The sequence below is a fragment of the Meriones unguiculatus genome, chromosome 16 (genome assembly GCF_030254825.1).
Source record: "Meriones unguiculatus strain TT.TT164.6M chromosome 16, Bangor_MerUng_6.1, whole genome shotgun sequence".
Classification (NCBI taxonomy): Eukaryota; Metazoa; Chordata; class Mammalia; order Rodentia; family Muridae; genus Meriones; species Meriones unguiculatus.
The window spans coordinates 11,182,608-11,207,758 of record NC_083363.1 but is presented as its reverse complement, the minus strand read 5'-3'; the positions used below and the strand labels follow the sequence as shown (position 1 = coordinate 11,207,758).

Sequence of the window (25,151 nt, the reverse complement as noted above, 5' to 3'; positions counted from 1 at the left end):
TTATACTGGATGAGCTTCTCTAGAACCCCCACCTGTCATTTACCAGATGGCCAGGTCATGCGCACAACCAGACCAGTGCCCCCGTTCTCTTCCTGTGCCCTGTGCTGGAACTGCCTGTGCACACACTCCGTGCCTGGGGAGATCTCTGTCAGGGTCTGCTCGGATCACAGGAGCCTCCCCAGTCTCCAGGCTCCACCTATAGCTACTCTCAGGATAGAGGCGGCTGCTGTGGTCTCTCCGTGCAGCTCGGCATCCATCCCATCTTGGCTTCCAACGCCACGCTCCCTTCCTCCCTGCACACCCAGCTTAGGCTCCCTGCCACTGATGGGGCCCTTAGCAGACCATGGCTAAGCGATGTGGAAATGGACCTAGGGCCAGGGGTATTGCATGAGGGGCTGGTTTTGTGCCAGCCACTGTTTGGTTTTTTTTTTTTTTTTTTCCTGATTTTTTTTTCCTGACTTGCTCTTAAGAAGAGGCTGGCAATATAGGAAAGTGGTCACCCTCTCTCCCTGTCCCTTTCTCACAGATCTGTACTGCACGCTGGAGGTGGATTCCTTTGGGTATTTTGTGAATAAAGCAAAGACACGAGTCTACAGGGACACAACTGAGCCAAACTGGAATGAGGTGAGGAGCCTTCTTCCACCAGGATGTTTTCCACAGATTTTAATCTCCAGGGGATCCCTCAGGGCTTCCCCGAGACAGCCACTATGTTGCCAGCATTCCTGGAATCTCCTAGTTGGCGGGGAGGGGAAGGTGTGAAGTAGAGCCAAGAGATTTTATCTGTGTCCCTGAGAGCCTTCCCCACCCACTCCCAGCAGAGAAGTAACCTGTTTTTCCAGAGAAGTGTTTGGAAAGAGTCCTTTAAAGGTCCTTTTGAATTCTGTATAGTTAGTAGGTTTCCGTTTTCGTTTTTCCTCAGAACTGGAATGCACTCCTGTGACTATTATGGTCTCCGGAGTCCTCAGGTCCTACTTGTCAGGGCTGTGGGCCTGGCTCTCTGGACCTCCCTGGTGGTTTCCAAGGGTCCTGTGTGCTTCCCGTGAAGTACCAGGTTTCTGTAGCCTGTTTTCTGTGCTCCGCAAATTTTGGACCTTAGGAGTGGCATGACTGCACAGAGGCCGGTGTATGTAGGCCTCAGACCTGTGAAGTTGCCACTTCCGGTCTCTGCCATTGCCGTAACCCTAAAGGACCTTGGTTTAGTTGACACAAGTGGAGCAGCCAAGCTACAGAGCTGCCGCTCACGCCTTGCCCACGGAGGAGTGAGCCGTGAGACACCAGGTAGATCTAGTCCTGGTCGTTTGGTATAACAGTGGGACCAAATCCTGAGTCTTGCGCTGTAGCATCCCCTCATTGTCTGCCTTTATATACCTCGTCTAAATAGGACAAGGACATGAGGGACACAGTAGTTATTTCTCTGGGCATCTCAGTACAAAGGGCAAAAAAATAAAAAGGATATGACAGTGGCAGGATGAGGCACATGAGCTTGCTCAGTGATACATTCTTGTAGTCCCAGTACATGAGAGGTAGAGGCAGGAGAATTACCTAGTCTTCAAGACTAGACTTGGCTACATAGTGAATAGTCAGCTCCATTTATTTAAAAAGGAAAAAAAAGGCCACGTGAGACCCACTGTAGGAGACTTCCCAGAAAAAGGGGTTTAGGAGACTGTAAACCCCCACACTGGCAACCAAGGTGGATTCTAGGTAGGTTGCAAAAGGCCCAGGTAGGAATCATCATTCCAAAGCCTCTAAGGAGATCTGGGAGGTCTCAGTCACCTCTTCTGGCGCATCTTCCCAGATAAAGCCACTCCGCCCAGCCAGAGCTGTGCATGGCCAACTAGAGCCAAGCACGCGTAAGCATGGATGGAAAGTACAGAAGTCACTGGAGGCTGAGGTTGATAGGAGAGCAAGTTAACTTCACAGTAAGCAGCAGACAAAGCTCAGAGGACCGTTCTAAAGCCTCCTGTCCGGCCCACCCATGGTTATGTCTTCTAGAAATGGAATTTGATCACCCAGTGCCACCAGTATCAAGACTGAGATAGAGGATGGTGTTCCAAATTTGAATTAAAATAGGTTTGAGAAACGTCCAGTCAGAGAAGCACAGCGCAGTGACAGGGATGCTCGTGAAGGGTCCCAGGACCACGTGATGGAGCACGTGATGCTGCAGGGGTGCCATTTGTTGACCAGCCATGGCTCAGATATGGCATTGAGCTACCACATCCTTGGCTGGACCTGTTTGCTCACAGGTAACTTACTTTCTTTTGGGGAACCACAGGAGTTTGAGATCGAGCTAGAAGGCTCCCAGACCCTGCGGATTCTATGCTATGAAAAGTGTTACAACAAAATGAAGATCACCAAGGAGGATGGCGAGAGCGCGGACAAGCTCATGGGGAAAGGCCAGGTCCAGGTAAGCCTTCCCTTCCCCTGCCCGCCCCGTCCGGCTGCTTCGTGGCCTTTCTCATTGAGGCTGCTGAAACAGCCTAACTCTTGTGATGGAATGGATAGCCAACTGTCATGCATCTTTTCTCTCCGTGCCTGTTATATCCCATCCTCTTCCCAGAGGTTGGTTTGTTTGTTTGTTTGTTTTGTCAAACTTGTTCTTGCAGCTGAATCTGTAGTTTCTCCCATGGCTCTAGCAGCCCACGGGCAGATGGTTAGGCGGTGCCCTGGGCTAAAACTGATTTTGAAACTATCTCTCTTTGGAAAAGTAGGACTGCCAGTGCCTACTAGTTTTCTATCCAGGGTGCACACTCAGTTTCTAGCTGCTTTCCTGAGCAGGGTACCCACAGGTACAACCCTAGAGTTACCGTAGGAGTCCCCAGGAAGGCCAAGAGAATCTGTTCACCCATGCAGGCCCAGCACAGGGTTCCCAGGCCTCAGGAAGAGCCGTTTGGGCCCTCAGCCCTTTGCAAGGTTCTACGCCCCCAGAAACCTCACCAGTGCTCACTGCTTCCTGGCAGACAGGAGTTGACTCACTGCTGGCCTCACAGCTCTGTGGGGGTGGCCAGGAGAATGTCTGGATTGCAGGTGTGTGTGACCAGGCTGGCCTCAACCTCACAGAGGTCCGCCTGCTCTGCCTCCCAGAGTGCTGGGATTACAGGCGTGAGCCACCACCGCATTCAGCTGGCCCAGCCACTTCTATCTGACCTCCTCCTCCTCCTGCCGTGGAAACGGGTTGGTCTTGGGCACTGTACCCCACCGTCTAGACTTTCTATCTCCCAGACGCCTGTGAGAACACAGTACACACCCACAAGCACCCGCTTCCTTCCCTGGGGGCAGGAAATACATTCACCTTGTGATAAAACAGAGTGCCAGAGGTGGTGAAGGCAAAGATGGGCTCCCTGAATCAGTTCTTTGCTTTGAGAGAGGACGCACATTCTTTTCACCCCGGTCAGTCTCTGTCGCCTGCCTGGGCAGAGTCCTAAGAGAAGGCTGCTGCCTTCACTGCACAAGTGTGCGGGGGAACTCAAGGGCTTGGGGCCTCACGGGATTACCATAGGCCAAGAGCAGACTGGAAAACAAAAACGTTCCTCTGCGCGTCCTGTTCGTGTCCTGCCGTTCGGCTGCCACTAATTCTTCCAGCCTTTGTCCTGAGCCAGCCACAGAGTGGCCACACTGCCCTTGGACAATTTTGTTTTCTCAAGACAGGGTTTCTCTGTGTAGCCCTAGCAGTCCTGGAACTTGCCCTATAGACCAGGCTGACCTCAGACTTAGAGATCTGCCTGCCTCTGCCTCCTGAGTGCAGGAATTGAAGGCATCCGCCACCATGGCCAGGCTAGATTTATTTATCTTTATCTCATATGCACATGTGCATGTTTTGCCTGTGTGTTTGTATGTACATGTAGTACATGTGTGTCTGGTGCCTGGAGAGACCAGAAAAGGGTACCATGTCCCCTGGAACTTGAGTTACCGGTGCCTGTAGTTGCAGAATGGCATATGGGTGTTGCAAACTGAACCTGGGTCCTTTGCAAAGAGCTACCTCTCCATCTGTCTTTGAGACAGGGCTTCCCTGTGTAGCCCTGGCTGACCTGGAGCTCACTCTGCAGACCAGGCTGCTGTCCAACTCAGATCCACCAGCCTCTGCCTTCCGGGTACTGGATTAAGGGCCTGTGCCACCATGCCTGTCTCAGTGTTGGTCTTTTAAAAGAACATAAGTGGTTGTACATCTACCAGGGGACAGTTATAGGTTGAATGATGGGCATGATGCAGGCTCTTTTGCTGTGTGCTGTATCCGTTCATTTTTCTGTAGTGTAAACAAAGTACTTGAGGCAGATTACCTAAGGAGAAAAGCAGTTTCAATTAGCTCAGTTTTGGAGGCTGAGAAGCCCATCTTATTGGTAGTGATATGGAAAGAGGAGGTTTCATCTTGAAACAGGAACCTGGGGATTATTGGGGGGGGTAGTCAGGCTTTGATCTTGCCATAGCTTGTCCTCACCACCTCCCGAGATCTGAGGAGTCGTGTCAGAGTGTTCTCTCTCAGAAACAGCTGCTTTAGTGGCTTTAGGACCTCACGGTGGGCCCCACTCCTGGAAGCACCCCCTGTCTTCAGGCTATCCCATTGAGGGGCTGTGTACAACTAGATTGTAGCAGATCTCTTCAGAGGAGAAGGGAGCGAACCCAAGACCTTGGCACGTGCTATAAGCAAGTGTTCTCCCACTTGTTCTGCAGCGTTGTCCCTTCCTTAGTTTAACTGGAGGAAGAGTCTTACTGATTTGTCTAGGCGGGTCTTGAACTCACCCACAGTCAGACGGCCTCAGCCTCCGGTAGCTAGGATCGGGTGTGTGCTGCTACACCCAACTGTAGCGGGTCTCGGAGAACGCTCATTTGACGATCAGGGAGACAATTCCCCAGCTGCTTCAGGTCCTCTGCTGAGTGGTACTGTCTGTGACTTGTTAGGGCCAGCACCCGTTGCTCCCCGTCCCTTGTCCCTCTCAGCGGCTGCCCGCAAACCAGGCCTTCTTGATGCACACCCCAGGCCCTGGGACCCTCTTGAAGCCTGTATTAACCAGCCTCACTCAGGGTGATCCCTAGGATGCCTGGCTCCCTGTGGTGATGTTTGTCAAGAAAACAAAGAGAAACTCCAGTCCTACTAGTTTTGACTTAAGTGACTTGGATTTTTCACCTTGACTCTTGGGAATGGCTGGATTTGAACCAGGACCTCTGAGCATACCACTAGAAATCTAGGGTGTGTCAGTGGAAGGAGAACAAAGCTACTTTATCAAACCAAGCTTCCTTGGAACCCCCTTGCCATAATGGCATCGTATGAACAGAACGTTTTCTGTCAGGCAGTCTGAGAACCCTGCAGCAGACTAAGGGGACTTTCCAGAGCAGGAGAGCAGTGAAGGCTGCAAAGACATATATACTTGGGCTACTTCTGAGAGGGAGGAGACACCTTTGTATAGAACAGGGCTCGACTCCAGGTACAGCACAGGCGTGTGGGAATTTACAGCCAAGGAGCAGGTTGAGGGTCAGCACTTGCGTGTTTTGGGGTGAGGAGGGGTGTGAGGACCCTGAGGAAGTGCCAGGAGTCAGCAGGATTCAGGCTAGACCAGCCCAATGGGACTTTTTGCTGAAGGAAAGTTGGGTAAGCAGACGTTACCTGGAGGGAGAGAGGAAGTTAAGACCCCAACTAAATATCAAAGGTGTTGGTGCACACCTGTAATCCTAGCCCTTTGGAAGTGGAGGCAAAAAAAAATCCATAGGTTCAAGGCCAGCCCAACCACACCGTGAATTATTTGAGGCCAGCATGGGCTTTATGAGAAACTGTCAAAAACAACAACAAACAAACAAAAAAAAACTAGGGCTGGGCATGGTGGTGCACGCCTTTGATCACAGCGCTCAGGAGAGAGACAGGCAGATTTCTTTCTTTGAGTCCAGCCTGGTCTACAGAGTGAGTCCAGGATATCCAGGGCTTTGTTACACAGAGAAACCTTGTCACCAAAATCCAAAATAGAGATAGATAGATAGATAGATAGATAGATAGATAGATAGATAGATAGATAGACAGACAGACAGAAGAGGTGTGAGGGAGAGATACTTAGTTGATATGGAGGCTTGAATGATACCTCCAGATCCACATTAAAAAAAATGTTAGAGGTGGGAGACCAGTGTGATAATACTTGTAATCCCAGCACTGAAGAAACTGAGATCCCGGGGGCTCACTGGCCAGCCAGCCTACCCTGCTTGGTGAGTTCCAGGCCAGTGGGAGAAGAGCCCCTAGCTCAGTGAAAACAAGGTGGACAGCACCGTTAGCCTCTGCCCTCCACAGACATATATACGCACACAAAATAAAACACACACACCCCAAAAAATATATGTATATACAGGGTAGAGGTTCCTAGCAAAACCGATTCAGCAGGATTCTTACTCTGACTGGGTCTTTGAGAACCTGCCTGGGGATGAAGCCGTATTGAACAAAGAGCTCGTAAAGTCTGAATAGTCTCCTAAAGAGGATTCTCTTTGTCAGTGCCCCAGCCCTTCGGCAGTCTGTGTGACCCGGGTGAGTCATCACCCCCTCACCCTTCCAGCCTTTTTTTTTTTTTTTTTAACCTATGGGTCGGAGTGGGAGACCATGATACATCTAGGGCTCAGTGATGCGTCACTCAGACCCGGTCAGCATTTGGTGCTGTTATTACTATTATTATCAGCGTCATTGTTAGTGAAGAGGCATTGGCGACAGCCGGATCCTGCTCCAGCCCCTGGTCCCTGCCATGGTCTGAGAGATGAATGGTCTCTGGAACCTCATTACACAGGAAGGAACCCAAGGGCTTGTTAAGGGTCTAGATGACTCATTCCCGTCTCCCGGCAACGAGGGCTTGTTCGTGTGATCCCAGGAGGAAGGAAGCAGGCAGAGTTGCAGTGAGACCAGTGATGACCTGACACTCCGGTCTAGCTCAGTCCTCCTGCCTCCTGGCTTTCTCTCACCTGCAGATGCTGTTTTCTGGGTTACGTATAGCTGGGGAAGCCATGTGTGAACTTGTCGGGGCCAACCTCTCTTGAGCGCGGGCTTTCCCACTGACATCAGTGCCTTCCATGCGTGCCGTGGGGGGAAGGGGGGGGTGCCTGCCTGTCCATTTCCTGCTCTTGGGAGTTGGTGGGGGTGGGCTCAGAAACTGAGTAGAGAGATGTTCTGTGAGATAAAGCTTTATGCTGAGATGGAGGAAGCCCAGGCAGGAGAAATAGGGCCAAAGCCAGGGCCAGAATGGAGATTGAGACTGTAAAGGCACTGTTCCTACACAGCCCTGGACTGAGGGGTGCCAGACCCTTCCAAGGCTAAGATCCTGCCTCCTCGGCACGCTTTTTGCTCCACAAATGATATCAGAGAACGCTTAGTTCAAGAAACCACAGCCTGAATCTTTGGATTCTGCCCCTACACTTTGCATGACTGTCACAGTTGAGTTATCAGGTCCCCATTTCACTTCCTGGAAGAGGGAGGTTCCACACGAGAGAGAGAGAGAGAGAGAGAGAGAGAGAGAGAGAGAGAGAGAGAGAGAGAGAGAAGAGAGTAAGGGACTCCCTCTTTCTGAATCCAGGGTACCTTTGAGCCTCAGGCCAGAAAGACAGAGGGATGTGGTGGCATTGACCTAGGACACAGTCGCCAGGATGGTGCCAATGTTCAAAGACTCAGCAGCAAGGAGAATATGAGCGCTCATGTGCTGTTGATACACAAGACCTTGGTCCTTCTCAGGCTAGGCCCACGCCTCTGTGGTTACCCGGGAAAACAAGGCTGTCATACAAAAGAGCCTGTGTGCTGCCCTCACGAGGAAAGACCTGTACGCCAGGCTCCAAGAATGCCATAACACAGAGACATTTATCCCAGGCTTTGTGATATTTAGAGAGACTCAAGAATGTACCAAAAACCAGGGCCAGCCTGCTACAGGATCACACTGGCTCAGATGGCGCTGAGTGTGGGGCAGGATCAGGGCTTGGGGCAACATACAGGCAAGGACACTAGGTATCCCTGAAGGTGTATCCCTTCAGGACACCTTCAGGGAGAGATTTCCCAAAGCTAAGCCATCAAGTTTTACACCCTAAGACCAGAAGTTAACCAGGATTCATGGGAATATTCGAGTTGGGAGGATGCCATGCCGCAGCCTGGTAGGATGTGGTCAAGACAGAGACAGGATGCCGAAAGCACCATCGTCGGCTAGGACCACCATCCAAAGGAAACCGTGAGGCTCAGCAGAGGCCAGGGCTCTTGCAGCCTTGGACCCGTTAGAGATTTCTCCATGCCCTCTTCCCTTCTCTCATTTCTATTCACAAACTTTCTAGGCTGCCGAGTTACCATAGCCCATGTTCCTTCCTGGGGAATAACGTTCTATCAAGTTGTAGAATCTTGTCTTTTTACACTTTCTTTTCCCCTCTTGTATCATCTCTTCTAAACTTCTACATACCCTGCCGGGGTTATGATTCAGATTCCCACAGAGCCTTCTGGGTAATAATACCTTTTGTCTTTAGAGTTTTTGTCCATTCTGCATATTTCATATCAATAAAATCATGCCAGAGGTAGTGTTCTGTGACTGTATTGTTTTTGTCTGGGAGGAGTTGGGATTGGTTAGTTGGTTGGTTAGGTTGGTTGGTTGGTTGGTTGGTTGGTTGGTTTTCAGAGACAGGGTGTCTCTGTGTAGCCCTGGCTGTCCTAGAACTCACCCTGTAGACCAGGCTGGCCTTGAACTCACAGAGATCCATCTGCCTCTGCCGCCCAAGTGCTGGAACTAAAGGCTTGCACTACCACTGCCCACTGACTGTTTTAGGGGTCATGTGCTTCTTGGTGTCATCAACAGTAGCTAAATAAAATGATCCTGTCATGGCCACTTTTGTTTCTTTGGTCACTAGGCTGGCTTTCACCCTTCTTGTGGATTGGTGCTGTTGTGACCCCTTGCTCAGTCTAAGTCAGTAGGGACAGTTCCGGTCACAGATAGAGGAGGCTCCAGGACCCATTCCGTGTCTGCCCTAGTTGAACTTAGATTTCCCCCAGCCTGCCCTGGTGTGAACCAGGCAGTTTTCTAGGCATTAACCAGACCCGTTGGCCACAGCTGTTCTTCAGAGTCCCAGGGAGACAGTGGTGATACAGGTTGCCCCTCCGAGACCCCTATATGAACACACATGCTGGCCTTGCATTGCCAGTGGAGCGGTGGCACCCTGGAACTACAGTGGCACTTCTGTTTGACAGCCCCACTCCTATGACCCCCCCAACACACACACACACACACACACACACACACACACACACACACAGTCATCGGTTTTCCAAATCCCAGTCTCTTGCTTGTTTGTTTTTCTGGAACTTTAAATAACTGTGTGGGAAAGCGTGCCGGCCTTGGATGCTGTCTGTGGTGTCGCCGGGCCCTCCTTGTCCTGTTATTCTTCACATGGTTTCTGCTCTAAGCGCGTTCTGTTCTTTGAGAAAAATTCACCCGTTTGAGGCTGCTGTGAAGGTTGAGTGCCCAGACACCAACATAAGCTGCCAATTGGGGGCCTGACGCCAGCAGCTCTAGGTTTAGTTAGATGCCAGACCTTGGTGCTCGAGAGCGGACCGCGTCCCGATCAGCAAGGGCCCAGCAGCTTGCCTGCAGGAACAGGGTCAGTATTCGCTATGCTGTCTGCCCCCATTCCTTAGGAGGCGGTGCATGTGATTTGGAGGTATCTGCCGGCCTTTCGGGACACAGCCGGCTTGAAGTGGACTGAACAGTAACACACACACACACATGTTACTCAGTGTCTCTAAATTTGGATCACAGGAAACCACCCACTTGAAAAGGAGACTCGGGCCTAAAAGGAGACTGTGACATATCTGAATTCCCGTAACCAATAGACTTTGGAGCAGGAGCTGTTTTTCCCATATACTGGCCAAAAAAAAAAAAAAAAAAGGAATGTAAGGGTGATGGGAAACTGTGACCTTGGCTGGCCCAGCAGTAGGGCGGAGCTTCCCCGGGAGGCTGCTCAAAAGGAGACGGGGCCAGGAACTCCCCACTGTCCTACTGCTCAGCTCCACGAGCCTCTTGTCGCCTGAACCCCCATTGCCATGCAGGGTCTCATTCGGTTTTTCTACCCCCGCCGGGCAAGCCGGAGCCGGATAGCCTCCGCTGAAAAACAGCTGTGTGTCCGAGGCACCGCCCTGTGGACCCACATCCGATGTCTGGTGTGCAGGGGCAAGGTGGGCCAGTCAGGGCCTGGGAATCCCAGGCAGGCTAGGAGGGGACGGAACCAGACATCTGAGATGGCTGCTCTCCTCACCCTTCTGCTCAGGCTTAGGACCACTCATCCATGGCCTTTGCTGGTCCTGGGTTTCTAGGGGAGCGGGGTTCCCATTATTACCGTCCTGAGATGGAAAGGGAAGGATTTGTCTTACTCAGCCTGCTTTTGAAGAAGGAAGGGAGGGGCACTATCCTCGGGCAGCCGAGACAGGTGGTGGACCCTGGGATTCCTCCCAGGAGCTTCGATGCCAGGGCAGGGAGATGCCCCATGCCACAGACTCCCACCCTGAAAGGAGCTTAGTTCTTTGTAGAAGGAACCCCTGATTTGGGGGTACTAGGGATAAAAACCAGGGTTTAGGGCAGACCCAGTCCTCAACAGCGATAGCGTATCTTCAAAAGGCTCCTGGGTGCTTGTTTATCTAGCCTCCCTGGTGGCCTTGCCGTAGCCTCCTGTGGTAGCTGATGGGCGCTCATCAGGAGCGGGAGGCAGAGCTTCCGAAGGTCAGGGGCACTCAGCAATTAGGAAGACTGCTTATTCCGGTGAATAAATGGTGGGTTCCTACAGACTGGCTGCCGGATGGTGCTCTGCAGAAGTCAAAGTTAGAAGGGTACGGTGAAGCTCCTGTCTGATTGGGGTGGCATTCTGTAACCTTCTGGGCACAGTCCAGAGAGAAAGCAGGACTGGCAGCTCTTGACACCCTCTCACAGTCACTGCTGCAGTTAGTCTTTACAGCCATTGATTGCCCTCTGTTCAGACCTAGCAGTGCCTCTAGCAAAGGGAAGAAGGACTTAGGCTCCACCTGGTGGGGCTTCTGGCTATGAGCTGTAGCATCCTGAGGTTCCGGGGCTTTCTAACGGGCCCGTCCTCTCTTGCTGCAGTCGGACTCCTTCCCAGGTAGAGTTCAGAACAGCAGCTGGGGTGGCCATCGCCAGGCACAGCCTCCGAGCAGACCTGAGGGCCTTTTGTAATCACACATCTTTGGTTTCAGCTGGACCCGCAAACCCTACAGGACAGAGACTGGCAGCGGACTGTCATTGACATGAATGGGGTAAGTGCCCACAGGGCTCTGTTTGTGTCTGTTTCCCACTGAGAGGTGGAGCAGACCCAGTTCCATCCAGATGGATCAGAAGGAGGCTAAGCCTGAGGCGAGAGCGGTAGAGGAGGGGGAGGAGGAAAGGAAACCCACATTAGCAGGAGTGCTGGGCACAGGGGAGCCCTCCAGAGCAAGAACCCAGGACATGGGAGGAGACCCTCTCCATTTGGTGGTCAGGCTGCACGCCGACCTGGAAGAAAGACCTGTGTGGTGCTAGGGGTCCTGGGATCACATCTCACAGACTACCTAAAGTCCACTGCCATGGTCCTTGGCTAGCTCAGAAAAATCTATCCCCAGGAAAATGGGACTAGAGACCCCTCCCACACTTTTTTCTGATTATGGGATATTTGCATGTACATAAGCAGCCTTGGACATGGGCCCCAACTATAAATATGAGATTTACGATTATGTATTATTTTAGATCTAGCATATGCATAACTGTGGGGGTGGTAGTAATTTTATGCATCTTAACCTCGTTAGGAGGTCAGCTGGGGGTGGAGGCTTCCTCATGTATCATGTTAGAGCCCAGAAAGTTGACAGTTTTGGAACGACTCAGGTTTCCTGATTGGGATGTTTGACCTGTTCCTGTGTGTGTGTGTGTGTGTGTGTGTGGTGGGGTCTTTGGGACAGGGAAGTGGTAGAGTCCTTTGGTTTGGTTTTGCTTCATCCTGATGCTTTGAATTGAACCCAGTACCTTACACGTAGTGAGTGTGGGCACTACCACAAAGCTACGCACTCCAGCCCCATCTACTTTAGTAGTAGGAGTGTATTTTAAAAAGAAAACTGGGCACGTGGCACACACCTGTAATCCCAGCACTCAGGGAGGCAGAGGCAGGTGGATCTCCATGAGTCTGAGGACAGCCAGGTCTATAAAACGAGTCCAGGACAGCCAAGGCTACACAGAGAAACCCTATCTCAGAGAGAGAGAGAGAGAGAGAGAGGAAGCAAAGGAACCCATGAGGATGTTGGAGGAAACTGTAGAGAAGTAAAGACATAAAGGACTTGACACCCCACACACACCCCCACCCCGCTCCTTACTGAGCACAAGGCCGCCTTCTACCTCCCTCTGAGACCTTGACCTGTTTGCCTAGAGGTGAAAAGGTTGGTTGGGCTAGGTCCTTCGGGGGCCCTGAGATCTCCAGGCCATGAGCTCCAGAGCAGGAGGGACCCACGCCCTTCCTTTCTCCTGCAGATCGAGGTGAAGCTGTCGGTCAAGTTCACAAGCAGGGAGTTCAGCCTCAAAAGGATGCCTTCACGCAGACAGACGGGGGTCTTCGGGGTCAAGATTGCCGTGGTCACAAAGTGAGTGGGGAAAGGCACGCTTGTTCTCGGAGGGCATTCGGCACCATGGCTGAGGGAAAGTCTGCGGGGGGGGGGGGCGCACCAGGGAGGATTGTGAGTCCCTGCTTAGCCACGTCTGTTTGTTGGTTGTAAAGCCAGTTCAGGAATGTCCTCACCTGGTGGTCTGGGACTCCCCAAGTGCAGGACTTGCTTCCTTCCCTCACTGGGAATAAATATTATTATGGTCCTGGGTTCCTGTAGAGTTGGACCCTCTGCTCTTTGTCATGAGTCTGTTGCCAGGAGACGCCTGTTTGTTAGTCTGAGGATAATTCTCTGGCATACGGGCCACTTCCTCCCAGACTTCCTGCGCTTCCCCAGGATGGAATACTGACTGCATCACTCGTTGCCCGGGGAGCTGACATGTGTCCAAACACTCTTATCCTTTGAGGGGTTCTGCTTCCAAGCTCTTTGCAGAAAATAAGGATGTGTACTTTGGGGAGGAAGGCACCCCTTGCCTCTCCCATGGAACTACATAATTGGGGCTTGGAAAGGACCTGCTTGTGTTTTTGAGGCCAGCTCTAAGTAAAACTAAGTCCGTGCCTCCACGTAGCCCTGGATTGTGTCTTTGAAGCCTTCTGGGTCCAGAGTTGTACCAGTTGTTGCAGAGATTGTCATGAGAGAAAGCATTTAAAATGACAAGGTTACCTCAGGGTAACCCTAAAGATCTGTATGTGTCTTGGGTTTCTATTGCTGGGATGAAACACTATGACCAAAGAAACTTGGGGAGGGAGCAGAATCCTCGTTTGGCTTATGCTTCTACATCACTGTTCATCACTGAAAGGAATGAGGACAAGAACTCAAACAGGGCAGGATCCTGGAGGCAGGAGCTGATGCAGAGGCCATGGAGGGGTGCTGCTTCCTGGCTTGCTCATCACAGCTTGCTCAGCCTGCTTTCTCATAGAACCCAGGACCACCAGCCCAGGGATGGCCCCACCCACCATCGGCGGGTCCTCTCCCATTGGTCACTAATTTAAAAAGTGCATTGCACCTGGATCTCATGGAGGTATTCTCTCAGTTGAGGGTCCCTCCTTTCAGATAACTCTAGCTTGTGTCAAGCTGACATAACACTAGCCAGGACACAGCAGATGCAAGCGTCTGCCCTGTGCAAGGCTCAGCTGTCGGAGAGCCTCGCGGGATTTACTGCATAGCAGTCAGGAGTCTGGGCCAATACCCGGTTTAACTTCCTGTCTCAAAAGTGAGGGTCTTTCTCAGGACTCTCTTAAATTAAGCTTTGGTTCATTCGCAGCCCAGGATCTGTGCTTCGTAGGTCAGTGTCTCCTAGAAAGGCCTCCTAGGTTGGGCACATGGCTCAGGGTACTTCCCTATCATCTGTGAGGTATGCCCTGAGTGCCCTCCAGCAGTGGGGAAGAAAACAGCACAGCCTCCTGACCTTCCCCTGAGGGTCTTGGGTAACCTGCAGCATGATTGGATGCTTCGGGTTCTTGGAAAGTGCCTGATCAAATGTCTGCAGCAGACCCGAGAGCTCACAGCAGGAAGGGAAGGAAGCTCGGCTGAGGTTATGTGAGTCGCCTCAGACTCTACACACCTTCTCTTCCCCTTGCAGGAGAGAGCGCTCCAAGGTACCCTACATCGTGCGCCAGTGTGTGGAGGAGATCGAGCGCCGGGGGATGGAGGAGGTGGGCATCTACCGAGTGTCCGGGGTGGCCACAGACATCCAGGCACTGAAGGCGGCCTTTGATGTCAGTGAGTATTGCCTGGGCAGCATGGAACAGGTGTCCACACCAAGACTCCCAGAGGGCCTCCCGTGTCACTGTCTACCTTTCCCTTCCTCACTGTTCTATTTCTTAAGTGTAGAAGACAAACGATTATGACCCTATAACCTAGCATTCGGGAGGATAGGCCGGGAGGATACTTTCAGGCTAGCCTGGGCTACACAGTGAGTTCCAGGCCAGCCAGCTTTAGCTACATAGTGAGTCCCTGTGTCAGATAGATGACTAACTGACTGATGATAATTAGCACACCTATAATCCCAGGATTTGGGAGGTAGAGGCAGGAGGATTGCTGCAAATCAAGGTCACTGAGAACTGAAGAACAAGACCCCGTCTCAAAAGGAAATATATAAAATGAAAAGATTTGAGAGATAGGGTGGTCTGGGCATGTTGATGTTAACCTCTGTGGTTCCAGCTACTCAGGAGATTGAGACCGAATCACTCGGGCCCAGGAGTTCAGGCCCTGCTGGAAAATTTACACCTCAAAGGAAAGACTGGCCAGGTGGCTTAGGGGGGAGCACATTCTGCTCTTGCACAGGACCCAGGATCGGTTCCCAGCACCCACAATACAGTTTACAACCACCTGTAACTAGTTCTGGGGTTCCAGCGGCCCCTTCTGGCCTCTGTCTGATCCTGCATGCAGGTCCCGTGCGTTAACCCATTCAGGCACACATAAATGTAAAAATAACAAGTGACCCTTTAAAAAGAGAATAGATGAGTCCTTCAGATGTCTGGCCATATCCACCAAGCTGGACCATGGTCTGCTGGGGGATGTTTCCTGATGCCTTGGAGAGAACAGGAGATGTTAAGTCACAGTATAATTTGACGGTAGCCCACTTGAGGGTGGTATGGGACAGTGGCGTGGATATGACCCGATTTTTACTGAGGCTGTCTTACTCCTACCTGTCCCCAAACCCCTCACACTCTGCCCGGGAGACAGAACTGTCCCAAATGCTAAGCAAGGACCTTGAGATCCTCAGAGGCTCAGGCTTAGTTAAGGTTTCTCTTGCCGAGATAAAACACCAAGCCTAAAAGCAACTTGGGGAGGAAAGGGTTTAGGTTACGACGCTTGGGTCACCATCTGTCATGATGGGAAGTCAGGGCAGGAGCTGAAGGCAGGAACTGGGAGACAGAAAGTGAAGCAGAAGCCATGGAGGGATGCTGCTTACTCGCTTGTTCCTTGTGGCTTGCCCAGTCTCCCTTCTTACACACCCCAGGACCACCTGTCCAAGGATGCCACTGCCCACAACGGTCTAGACCCTGGCACAGCAATCGTCAGTCAGGAAACGCATGCATGCCAGTCTTACACAGGCATCTTCCCAGTTGAGGTTCCCTCTTCTCAGATATATGAGTTGAAACTTTGATATATTTGTTTCAACTTGACAAAAAGCAAGCAGCTCAGGGTCCTTTAGCCAACATCCTCAAAGAACAAGCAGACAGAAGCAGGACTCAGCAGGACATTGTACTTGCAGAGACTTTTTGCCACCTCCTCACCTGAGACATCAAAGACCTAGCTCCCCTTAAGGAGCTTTGCTGTCCCTTCAGCTTCCCCGGGCAACCAGAGTAGGCCTTCTGTCTTAGGGTTTGTAGTGCTGTGAAGAGATGTCATGACCACAGCAGCTCTTACAAAGGAAAGCATTTAATCGGGGGCTGGCTTACAGTTCTGAGGTTTAGTCCATTACCGTCATGGCAGGAAGCATGGTGGCGTGCAGACAGACATGGTGTTGGAGAGTTAGCTGAGAGTTCTTTGTCAGGCAGCAGGAAGAGAGTGAGCTGTGCCTCTACAACCTCAAGGCCCACCCCGTGTAGCACACGTCCTCCAACGTCACACCCCCAATAATGCCAGCCCCTGTGTGTCCGTGGGGGCTGTCTTCATTCAAGCCACAACACCTGCTCTCTGATGCAGAGAGCCAGTGGCTACCCAAGTCCGAAGGAAACACCCAGTGTGACCATGAAAATGACCTGAATAATCCCAGTACCTTCATGTCACAAGCTGCTACCCGTGTAGCTGTTCAGAACAGAGTCGCCCAATTCCTACCCAGGCTCCGTGAACCCTACCTTCTGCCCTGGCCTGCCTGGCTCTGCAGCTGGCGGCCCTGCAGAGCAGAGGCACGGGCAGAAGTGTGGAATACCCTTGCTTCCCAACAGCCCTGCCCGGCCTCAGTCACACAGAGGCTCCATCTCCCTGTTCTTTCCAGATAACAAGGATGTGTCGGTGATGATGAGCGAGATGGACGTGAATGCCATTGCTGGCACGCTGAAGCTCTACTTCCGAGAGCTGCCCGAGCCCCTCTTCACGGATGAGTTCTACCCTAACTTCGCAGAAGGCATAGGTGAGCATTGGTGGCCCAGCCTTGTGGGAGTCATCCCCCCCTTCTCCTGTCTACGCAGGCACTGTTAGGAGAGGGGAGCATAACCGTTCCTCTCTCTTCTGGTCTACACTTGAACCTAACCTGAGACAGTTGGTTGTGCAGCGTAGGAGACTAAAACCAAGCCAGCTGTGGGTTCTCCAAGGGCTCCCTGCTTCCCTCTCCTGTCAGTGTGGCCAGAAGATGACCAGCCTGCGTCACCACGGCTACATCCAGCTCTGGGACCCTGGAAGCCCTAGCACTCCTTTCAGTGAGAAACATGGAGTGGATGGCTTGCCAGGCCAAGAGGAACCCCTAACCCTCTGACCCCAGGTCTTGGCCCAGTCAAGCAGAAATTCAAGCCTCTCCTTGACCTTCAGTCAGCCTGAAGAGTGTTGCCCAAAGTAGCCACTCGCACATGAGGAAAACACATGAGTTCCCACCCCGTCCTTAGGATGACCCAAGCTGTAGGGCCGGTTCACTGGAAGAGCTGGACTCGGGCATGAAAGTGCCCCTAAGGTGCTCGTGAAAACAAGGGAAGTCCCTGGGGCTGGCAGAGAGGCCGTCCAACCCCCCAGGCCTCCTTGTCCCAAGTCTGCCTGCTTCCCTCAGAACTCAACCTCTTCCCAGATGTTAGTAGCAGCAGAATGTGACACTTGAGTACAGTCCTACCCACAAGCCTCCGCTCTCAGGTTACTGCTCTTCGCGTGCCTAGGGTGCTGCTGCCCTGTGAGATTAGAGAATGCTTTCCAGGTGTCCCCCATTGGCACATAAACAGCAACCACAGGGCCCTCCTCCCTGGGGTGGGGATAGTCTAAGCTGTGTGAGCTGAGACAAGGACAGGGCCTGGACTCTGGCACCTTCCACCACAGACTCTGGGTGTCTCATCTGACGTCCCAGGGAGAGGTCTCCCACCGGGCTGTGACCCTGGACACTGAACTTCCTCCTTCTTTAGCTCTTTCAGACCCTGTGGCGAAGGAGAGCTGCATGCTGAACCTGCTGCTGTCCCTCCCGGAAGCCAACCTACTGACCTTCCTCTTCCTCCTGGACCACTTGAAAAGGTAACGCCTCTCCTCCTGCGTAACCCCAGAACCCAGGCACCTAGGGGCTTTTCTCCTCCCCAGTCTGCAGCTTTGTTGCATTGTAGGGACTGAAGCCACTGCTCCCCCCACCCTCCCCCACACCCACACACACACCGTGACGTTAAACCAGCAGCCAGCATGGCGCCGAAGTTTGCCCCTTACTCTCAGATCATGGCCCCGTGCTGTCCCAGCCGCCCACAGGCCTTGAATCCTCTAGATCCCAGGCTCCTCAGGCCGGGGGGTGGAATCTGGACACCTGCCCTGAATGCACTCTGGCTTCACACAGGGTGGCCGAAAAGGAGACGGTCAACAAGATGTCGCTGCACAACCTCGCCACAGTCTTCGGGCCCACGCTGCTTCGGCCCTCCGAGAAGGAGAGCAAGCTCCCCGCGAACCCCAGCCAGCCCATCACCATGACCGACAGCTGGTCCCTGGAGGTCATGTCCCAGGTACAGGAGACAAGCTGAGGTCCACGTTTCCCTGGCTTGACACGGGCAGCCTCAGCCGGCCCCGGCATTCCTCCCTCCACGGCAGAGGCCTACCCGCTACCACTGACAGGCCAGGAAGGGCTTCCTCTGGACCTGGCTAGGTTTGCAGGGCTCAAGGCTGGTCTTTGGAGTGCACATAGTGGGGCTCTTATCACCAACGGGGTCTTTGTAGTACCTGAGCTGGGTGAGCCAAGACGGGTTTTCCACCTACAGCCCCAACAGCCTCTTACTCGTTGCCCCTCTCTTCTCGGCTGGAACAGGTCCAGGTGTTGCTGTACTTCCTGCAGCTGGAGGCCATCCCTGCCCCCGACAGCAAGAGACAGAGCGTCCTGTTTTCCACTGAAGTCTAAAGGCCTGGCATCGCTCATCTCCTTAAAGAGGCCTACAGAATGACCTGTAAACCTGTGACAAAAGAATCCATCCACGGAGTGGGAATGGGACCCTTCTTGTGGGGTAATTTAACCATTCCCAAGCTCTGGGCCACCTGCCAAGAGACAAGTACCCAAAGCAAAGGCCAAGGGGCCTAGGCCAATGGTCCAGGTGTGTCTGCAAGCCCCAGGCTGGCCCCAGACTGTAACTTTCCCTTGTTGCCACCAGAGGGCGCCCCAAGCCAGCCCATCTGCCAGCCTGCATACAAGGGAAAGAGGTGGCGAAGAAAGTGGTTTTTATGAATCTAATTTATCAGAGTTTTTTGTTTTTGTTTTGTTGTTGTTTTTTTTTTTTTTGTTTTTTGTTTTTTAAATCTCTACTGGATCATCTGTCCCGATGCACCCTCTCTGGGGAATAGGGACAGCGCCAGATCCCTCCCTGTTGTGTCTTGAATAAACACTGCTGCTGCTGCATCTGTGGGGGCCACAGCCCGTCCCTGTGTGGGTGGGGATATCTCCCTTTCCCTGACCTGGAGACCCCGCTGTACACGGAACCGGGCTGGAGACGCTGAGTCAACACTGTAGCATCTCGACTGCTTGCTGTTCGCTTTGTCTCTCTAGGTTGTCTGTGCAGAAGTAGGTCAGGCTCCTGTTTTCTGACACTCTTGGTGTTTTGCTATTTCTGCACTTCTCAGGAGTAGGCCCCACCGAGGCCCGGGAGTGTCCGGGGACCAGACACGGGGGGAGTCGAGGCCCTGGTGATGCACCTTACAATCCGCCTTCAGGGAGAGTGGCTGTGTCCACCAATCCTTACTGGCTGCCTGCCGCCAGCTCTCCCTTCTGGCTTACAAGGCTGTGATGTCTCCGGCCTGGCTCTGACTCTTCTCTCTGTCCCTCATTGTCCCACGTGTGGATCACTTACTTCCGGTCCTCGCTCCCAACTGAACAGACTCAAGTTAACTTTTGTAGCAGTTTCTACCCCGAAAGCAGCAGCTTGCTCTAGTGGCTTGTTCAAAAAAACTTTGATCCAAAATAGCTTTTGATACTTGAATATTTTTAAGTTTTATACATAGTTTCTAATTTTTTTCCTAACGGATTCACACACCTACTAAGAAATGAGAATGTGCACCACGGGAGGGCCGTGTCCCGAGAGTATTTCGTCTTCCTTCAAGATCCAGCTTTCTTTTTGTTTGGAGTCATCTCTGATGTCTCTGGGACATCAGAAGCACCAGGAGAAGGTTAGGAAAGTCAGGTCTGGGGGTGGGGGCAACCACCTCACTGCAGAATGAAAGCTAGCCCACCCGATGCCCTCCCACCCTCACACTCCCTGAACCTGGGCAGGAGTCAGGGTAGTCTCTACTTAGTAAAAAGAGAAAGGGGGGAAACTACCAATTCTTTTCAAGAAAAAAAAAATCCACAGATCTTGCATCATTTTTAAAAAGAGTACAAACCCACCCTGGGGAGGCTGAGGCAGACTTGCCGTGAGTTCAAGACCAGCCTTGGCAGCGTAGCGCTTTTCGGACCAGACAGGACTACAGTGCAGGGCTGGAGTACACGGGGCTTGGAGTGGGCAGGTGGAGAGAAGAGACTGGTAGACCTGAAGCCCAGCCGCTCCTGCAGAGGCAGGACTTGTCACATGAGGACCCCTGCTCCCAGTCACGTGCTCCACGGCCCCTCCCATGTCTGGAAGGTGGCGATTCCTTAGAGGCAGAGCCACACATCCCCCTAAACGTCTGCTCTTGAACCTGCCCAAGCTGTTGGGCAGGAAACCAAGGACCCTAGAGGGTCTCTGTCTGCATACAGTGTTTGTGTGGTCGGCCTTTTTTTCTTTCTTTTTTTTTCCTCCTTTCTTTCTTTCTTTCTCTCTCTCTTTCTTTTTTTCTTCTTCAGAGCTGCCCATTGGTCTGCTCTTGAGCATTTCTGGACCCAGTGGACCCCTCTAGTTTGGCTGCCCACCCCATGTCATGGCTCTGACCCTACAAGGCAAGCACTGCTGTTCCTGCCCGCTCGGCTCCCTTGTTTCTTGATTTGCGTCTGTCGCCCTGAACTGGAAAGCAATATATCAATGTGCCAATTTGCATTCCCCTGCCCGGCCCCATCCTCTGTCCGCTTTATTTATACAGGCTGTGCATTCTTCTGGAAGTGCTCCTCCGCCATCAGGCATTGGCGGCGGTGGCTGGGGCTGCCTCTCAGCGCCTCACACCTTGCGGGCCTGTAGGCTGGCAATGCCAGTGTGGGGCTGGAAGATAGGTGGTGTTCTCGGGAGTGAGGTGGCCCAACTTTCCCTCCAAGGAGAGACTGCCAGCCCCGAGTACACTGGGACTGCCCAGCGAGCATGGCTGCCAGACTCTGAAGGAAGAAGCGATACTTTCTTACTGTGGAACCTGGGTCCTGGGCACAGTGGGCCTTGGCTTCCTGGGGGTAGCCTGGCCTCCCCGGTGGGTTGATGGTCTCTTAGCTGCGGTCTTGCTTTTGAGCTCAGCTGTCTGTACTACTCTGTGCCGGAAGGACCACAGACACCCTCATTAAAGTCTCCTGAGACTTCTACAGAGTTGTGGTGGTTTCTAGTCAGCCCGTTGCCTCTGAGTTCCAAACCCCCGCTCTCCTAGGGCTTGGGAAAACGAGGAGCTGCAGCCCTAAGAGCCCTCGTCGTCGTCGTCGTAGTCAGATCTGGCCGTCAGTGGGGGAGGGGAGGTTTGCATGAGGCACTGTGGGAAGTCCTGGTTTAGTGGAATTGGGGGCCCTCAGGCAGGCATCGGTGAAGTGTTTCAGGCTACAGAGTCACAACTGAGTCCTCAAGCATGGGCACCGGTTTAGGCAAGGACCATAGCATTGGCTAAAGAGGAGGAGCCACCTGGGAAATGTGGCTCTGTGTCCCTGCAGCTGGGAGAGGTGGCAGCGGGGTGGTTTATCAGGCTGGCCCGTTTTGCTGGGCCCTGCTTCTCACCCAGGCCCGTACCCCTGCTTCAGGCCCCTCAGCCTGTTGGGACTGCAGGTTGGGCCAGCTAGACCCTCATCTTTGCATGGCACGCCGAGGAGGTAGCTGTTCTTAGCTGGCACTAGCCTGGGCCCCAGAAGTGTGCCCAAAGGACAGGAGCTGTGCCTGGCGGCAACAGGCATATCACCATGGGACCCTCTTTTGATGGTGGTGGCTTGGGGCCTAGCCATATCAGTCAACCACCGCCTTCTCTCCGACCATACCTGTGTCAGGTCAATCCAGTGCTCCCTAGAATGAGGTCCACTTGATGGAGACCATAAATGGCCAGGGGCGGGGCGCCTGAGCAGTGTGACTTGTGTGGACTGTGGCCTCCAGCCTGCAGGCCGCCTGGACTTTCACTGTCACCACAGCCATTTCCGTGACCATGCAGGTCATGAGCTGTCAGGAGCAACAGGGTTTCCGCCCTGTTGCCTGGTGACTTGATCTCGATGACCCCAATGACCCCAGAGCTGCACCCTCACCCTTGGGTTCTGAGAGGCCTGAGCAGCTGTCACCCCGCCCCCACTCCAGGAGCGCAGGGATTGACATTGGACCCTGCCCTTCCCGGGAGGCTACAGCAATCGCGAAGACCTTCTACCAGCGTTCGGCTGAGTCCAGCCCGTAAGAGGTTACAGTCGGCGGCCTTGTCCGTCGGCGGCCTGGCTCACACATATGAGCACTTGTGGCCCCTTTTGCATTTCTCACCAGGAGTTGATTCTTCAGGTGGAAGCTGACTCCTCACCATGCTTCTGTATGCAAGGGTCACGTCTTTGCACACCAGTGCCGGTGATATGGCCTGGGGACAGGGTGATTCACTGCGTCTCAGATCTGATCAACATTTCCAGGATCCCTTAGAGCAGTTGTTCTGCAGTTGTTCTCAAACTGCCGGTCATGACTCCTTCTGGGGTGGGGGGGAAATTGTCAAAGGACATGTTCATAGGGGCCGCACATCAGATACCGAATTGCAGTTAGGAAGTAGCAACAAAAATGATTTTATGGTTGGTGGTCAGCACAACATGAGGAACCGTATTAAAGTCACAGCATCAGGAAGGCTGAGGACCACTGGTCTGGAGGAAAATGGAGTAACCCCATTCTGCATAGCATCCCATATCCTGCCTGTGAACAGATGCTGGGGGCTGGCTTGGCTCTCTGTCCCCAAACGTACCAGCTTCCTGCTAGGTTGAGACCTCAGCTGCCAGCCTTGATGCAAACAAAATGGCGTGTATGAATGTGGCTCAAGGGCTGATACTTCCTAGCATCATGACCTATCAAAGTCATACAGAAACCGCAAAAGGACTTTCGTGACGCCTCCCACCCCAGCGTCCCAGTGGCCTTTAAAGGAAGTTTCGCAGAGCCTGAAGATGGGCTGATGCAAATAGTTCTGGAGAGATAAACAGGAAAAAAGGAGTGAGGGGGTGACAGAGTGCTCTTGAAGAGGCCCAAACGGCTTCCGCTGGAGCAGTGCCCACAGGCCAGCGAGACTGGAGCAAGGTCCTGGCAGGGGACAAAGGAAGCCGTTGGGGTTTGGATCCATCCCATCTGGCCTGATGGGAGTGGGCAAGAACTGACAAGCCCATGGTCAACTTCCGGGGAGGGCCCTGCGTCCACCCCAGATCTTACAAAAAGGCCAGCCAGGGATGTGAGGATGACAGGCATGGTGAGGGATGGGTCACATCTCGTGCATAGCTGAGTTAGAAAAGGCACCAGTTCCCCGGGGAGAGAGTGGGGGAAACAGTGAGAAGACCCCGGAACCCAGCAGGTGTTGGATGGTAATAACTGTCCAAGAAAGGCCTCAGAGTTCCTTGGGCCTCATCTCTAAGTACAAAAGTACTTGAGGTGCTTCCTTACTTAGTGACTTAATCTACATGCTTGTCCTGTGTACAGAACTTGGGAAGGGCTCCTCTAGCTTGGGCTAGCTAGTGACAATGGAGGTGGGGTAAAAATGACATGTCAGATTTGCCAAGGTTGCGGGTGGGCACGGAAGAGAGAGGCCTGGACCAGAATTCTACCCAGAGCACCCAGAAGGAACCCACCCACCAACAGATTCATTCGGCACTTCTGGCTTCTACAACTGTGAGAGAAGACAGGATCCTGGTTTTCTAGAGCCCTGTGGTTGAGACATTTCCGGCACCACCACATGAAACTAATATCATGACCTGCAAGTCAAGGCACATCAATCAGAGCCGAATGGAGAGGGGCAGAAGCCAGTGAGGCAAACAGAGAGGGCTGCCCCTCTTCTCCCACCGGCTGCCCTCACAGAGGCCCTGAGAAAGCACCGAGTGCCCTCTCCAGCAGTGTCCGCACTCACCTCATCCTGTCTGTCCTTGTGTCCACACACTCTCTAGCCTTGGTTCCCTGCCAGTCCCAATCCACACACCTCTCGGGGGTGTTTGGAATTCATCACCTTCGCCTCACAAACAGCTCCTTTCTAGTCCTCAGAGAGCAGGAGAGTTGGAAATGTGGGTCAGTGATTCAGTGCTTGCCCAAGACTCAGGCCCCGGACTCCATCCCTAGCACTGCGGAGGGAGAGAGGTATTCACCAGGGCTGCCGTTGGCTCCGACATCGGTGGACCCTACCTGGAAGGGCGAGGTGTGTGTCGGTGTCGGCTGGAGATCAGATCTAGCGCCTTGCACACACTAAGCATGCGCCTTACCCCCGAGCTACGTCCCGATTCCCAAAGATGGGTTTTTAATTTAATGTTTGATATGTATCAACTATAAATAATAACGGTTTCACTATAACATTTCATACATGTGGATCATTTGTTTCAGTCATACTCGTCCTCATTTCCCTCTCTTGCCCCTTCCCACCTCTGCTGATACCTTGTTTTCCCAATGTGTGTGTATGTGCGTGTGACTCGATGAATTTAATTAGGGTTGCTTACAGGAACAGGGATAAGGGTTTATGGGCAGGAACCCTGGCAACTCACCACTGGTTACACCCTTCCCCAGGCAACAGTTAGCTGCCTATAGATTCTCAAGGGAAGAACCAGTCTCATAAGCTCCTCCCCATTGCAATTCTTAACTGCCCGAAACTTCCCTTTCCACAGCAGGCCGTTCGCAGGCACCATCTTGTACAGATAATAAGCACAGCACAGCTGTGAAGTTTTTGCTATTGTTGTTGGATTACTCTGTGTAGCCCTTGCTGTCCTTGAACTAGCTCTGTAGACCAGGCTGGCCTCGAACTCCCAGAGATCCACCTGCCTCTGCCTCCCGAGTGCTGGGATTACAGGCGTGCAGCAGCACTGCCCGGCTTGCTGTGAGTTCTTAAGTGCAATGGCCGGGTCACATCAGGAGGACAGCGGTCTTCAAAACTCGATGCCTTCCCTCCTGTCTCTCCATCCAGTCTTCCCTCGTGTGCTTGGAGCCTTGGAGGGGATGCACTCAACCGCTCCTTATTCTTGGCATTTGGAGTAATCATCTCCCTGGTAACCGCTGCCCGCTGCAAAAAGATGGTCTGGCCAGCATTGGGAGCAGCACTAACTCACCTATGGGCGTAAATACTAAGGCTTTTTGATAGGCCCAATGCG

At 52.8% G+C, this 25,151-nt stretch overlaps 1 protein-coding gene across 1 annotated transcript in view; it reads left to right on the top strand.

The window, feature by feature from the left end:
* Bcr (BCR activator of RhoGEF and GTPase) overlaps window positions 1–21,191 on the top strand; it is a 110,943-nt gene extending 89,752 nt beyond the window's left edge. The window contains exons 15-23 of the mRNA XM_021646061.2: window positions 527–624; window positions 2,273–2,404; window positions 11,183–11,242; window positions 12,480–12,589; window positions 14,193–14,332; window positions 16,557–16,691; window positions 17,662–17,767; window positions 18,075–18,237; window positions 18,537–21,191. Of these exons, the coding sequence (XP_021501736.1) occupies window positions 527–624; window positions 2,273–2,404; window positions 11,183–11,242; window positions 12,480–12,589; window positions 14,193–14,332; window positions 16,557–16,691; window positions 17,662–17,767; window positions 18,075–18,237; window positions 18,537–18,626 (1,034 nt within the window). The 3' untranslated portion in view covers window positions 18,627–21,191. The remainder of the gene's footprint in view (window positions 1–526; window positions 625–2,272; window positions 2,405–11,182; window positions 11,243–12,479; window positions 12,590–14,192; window positions 14,333–16,556; window positions 16,692–17,661; window positions 17,768–18,074; window positions 18,238–18,536) is intronic.
* The last annotated feature ends 3,960 nt before the right edge of the window (window positions 21,192–25,151 follow it).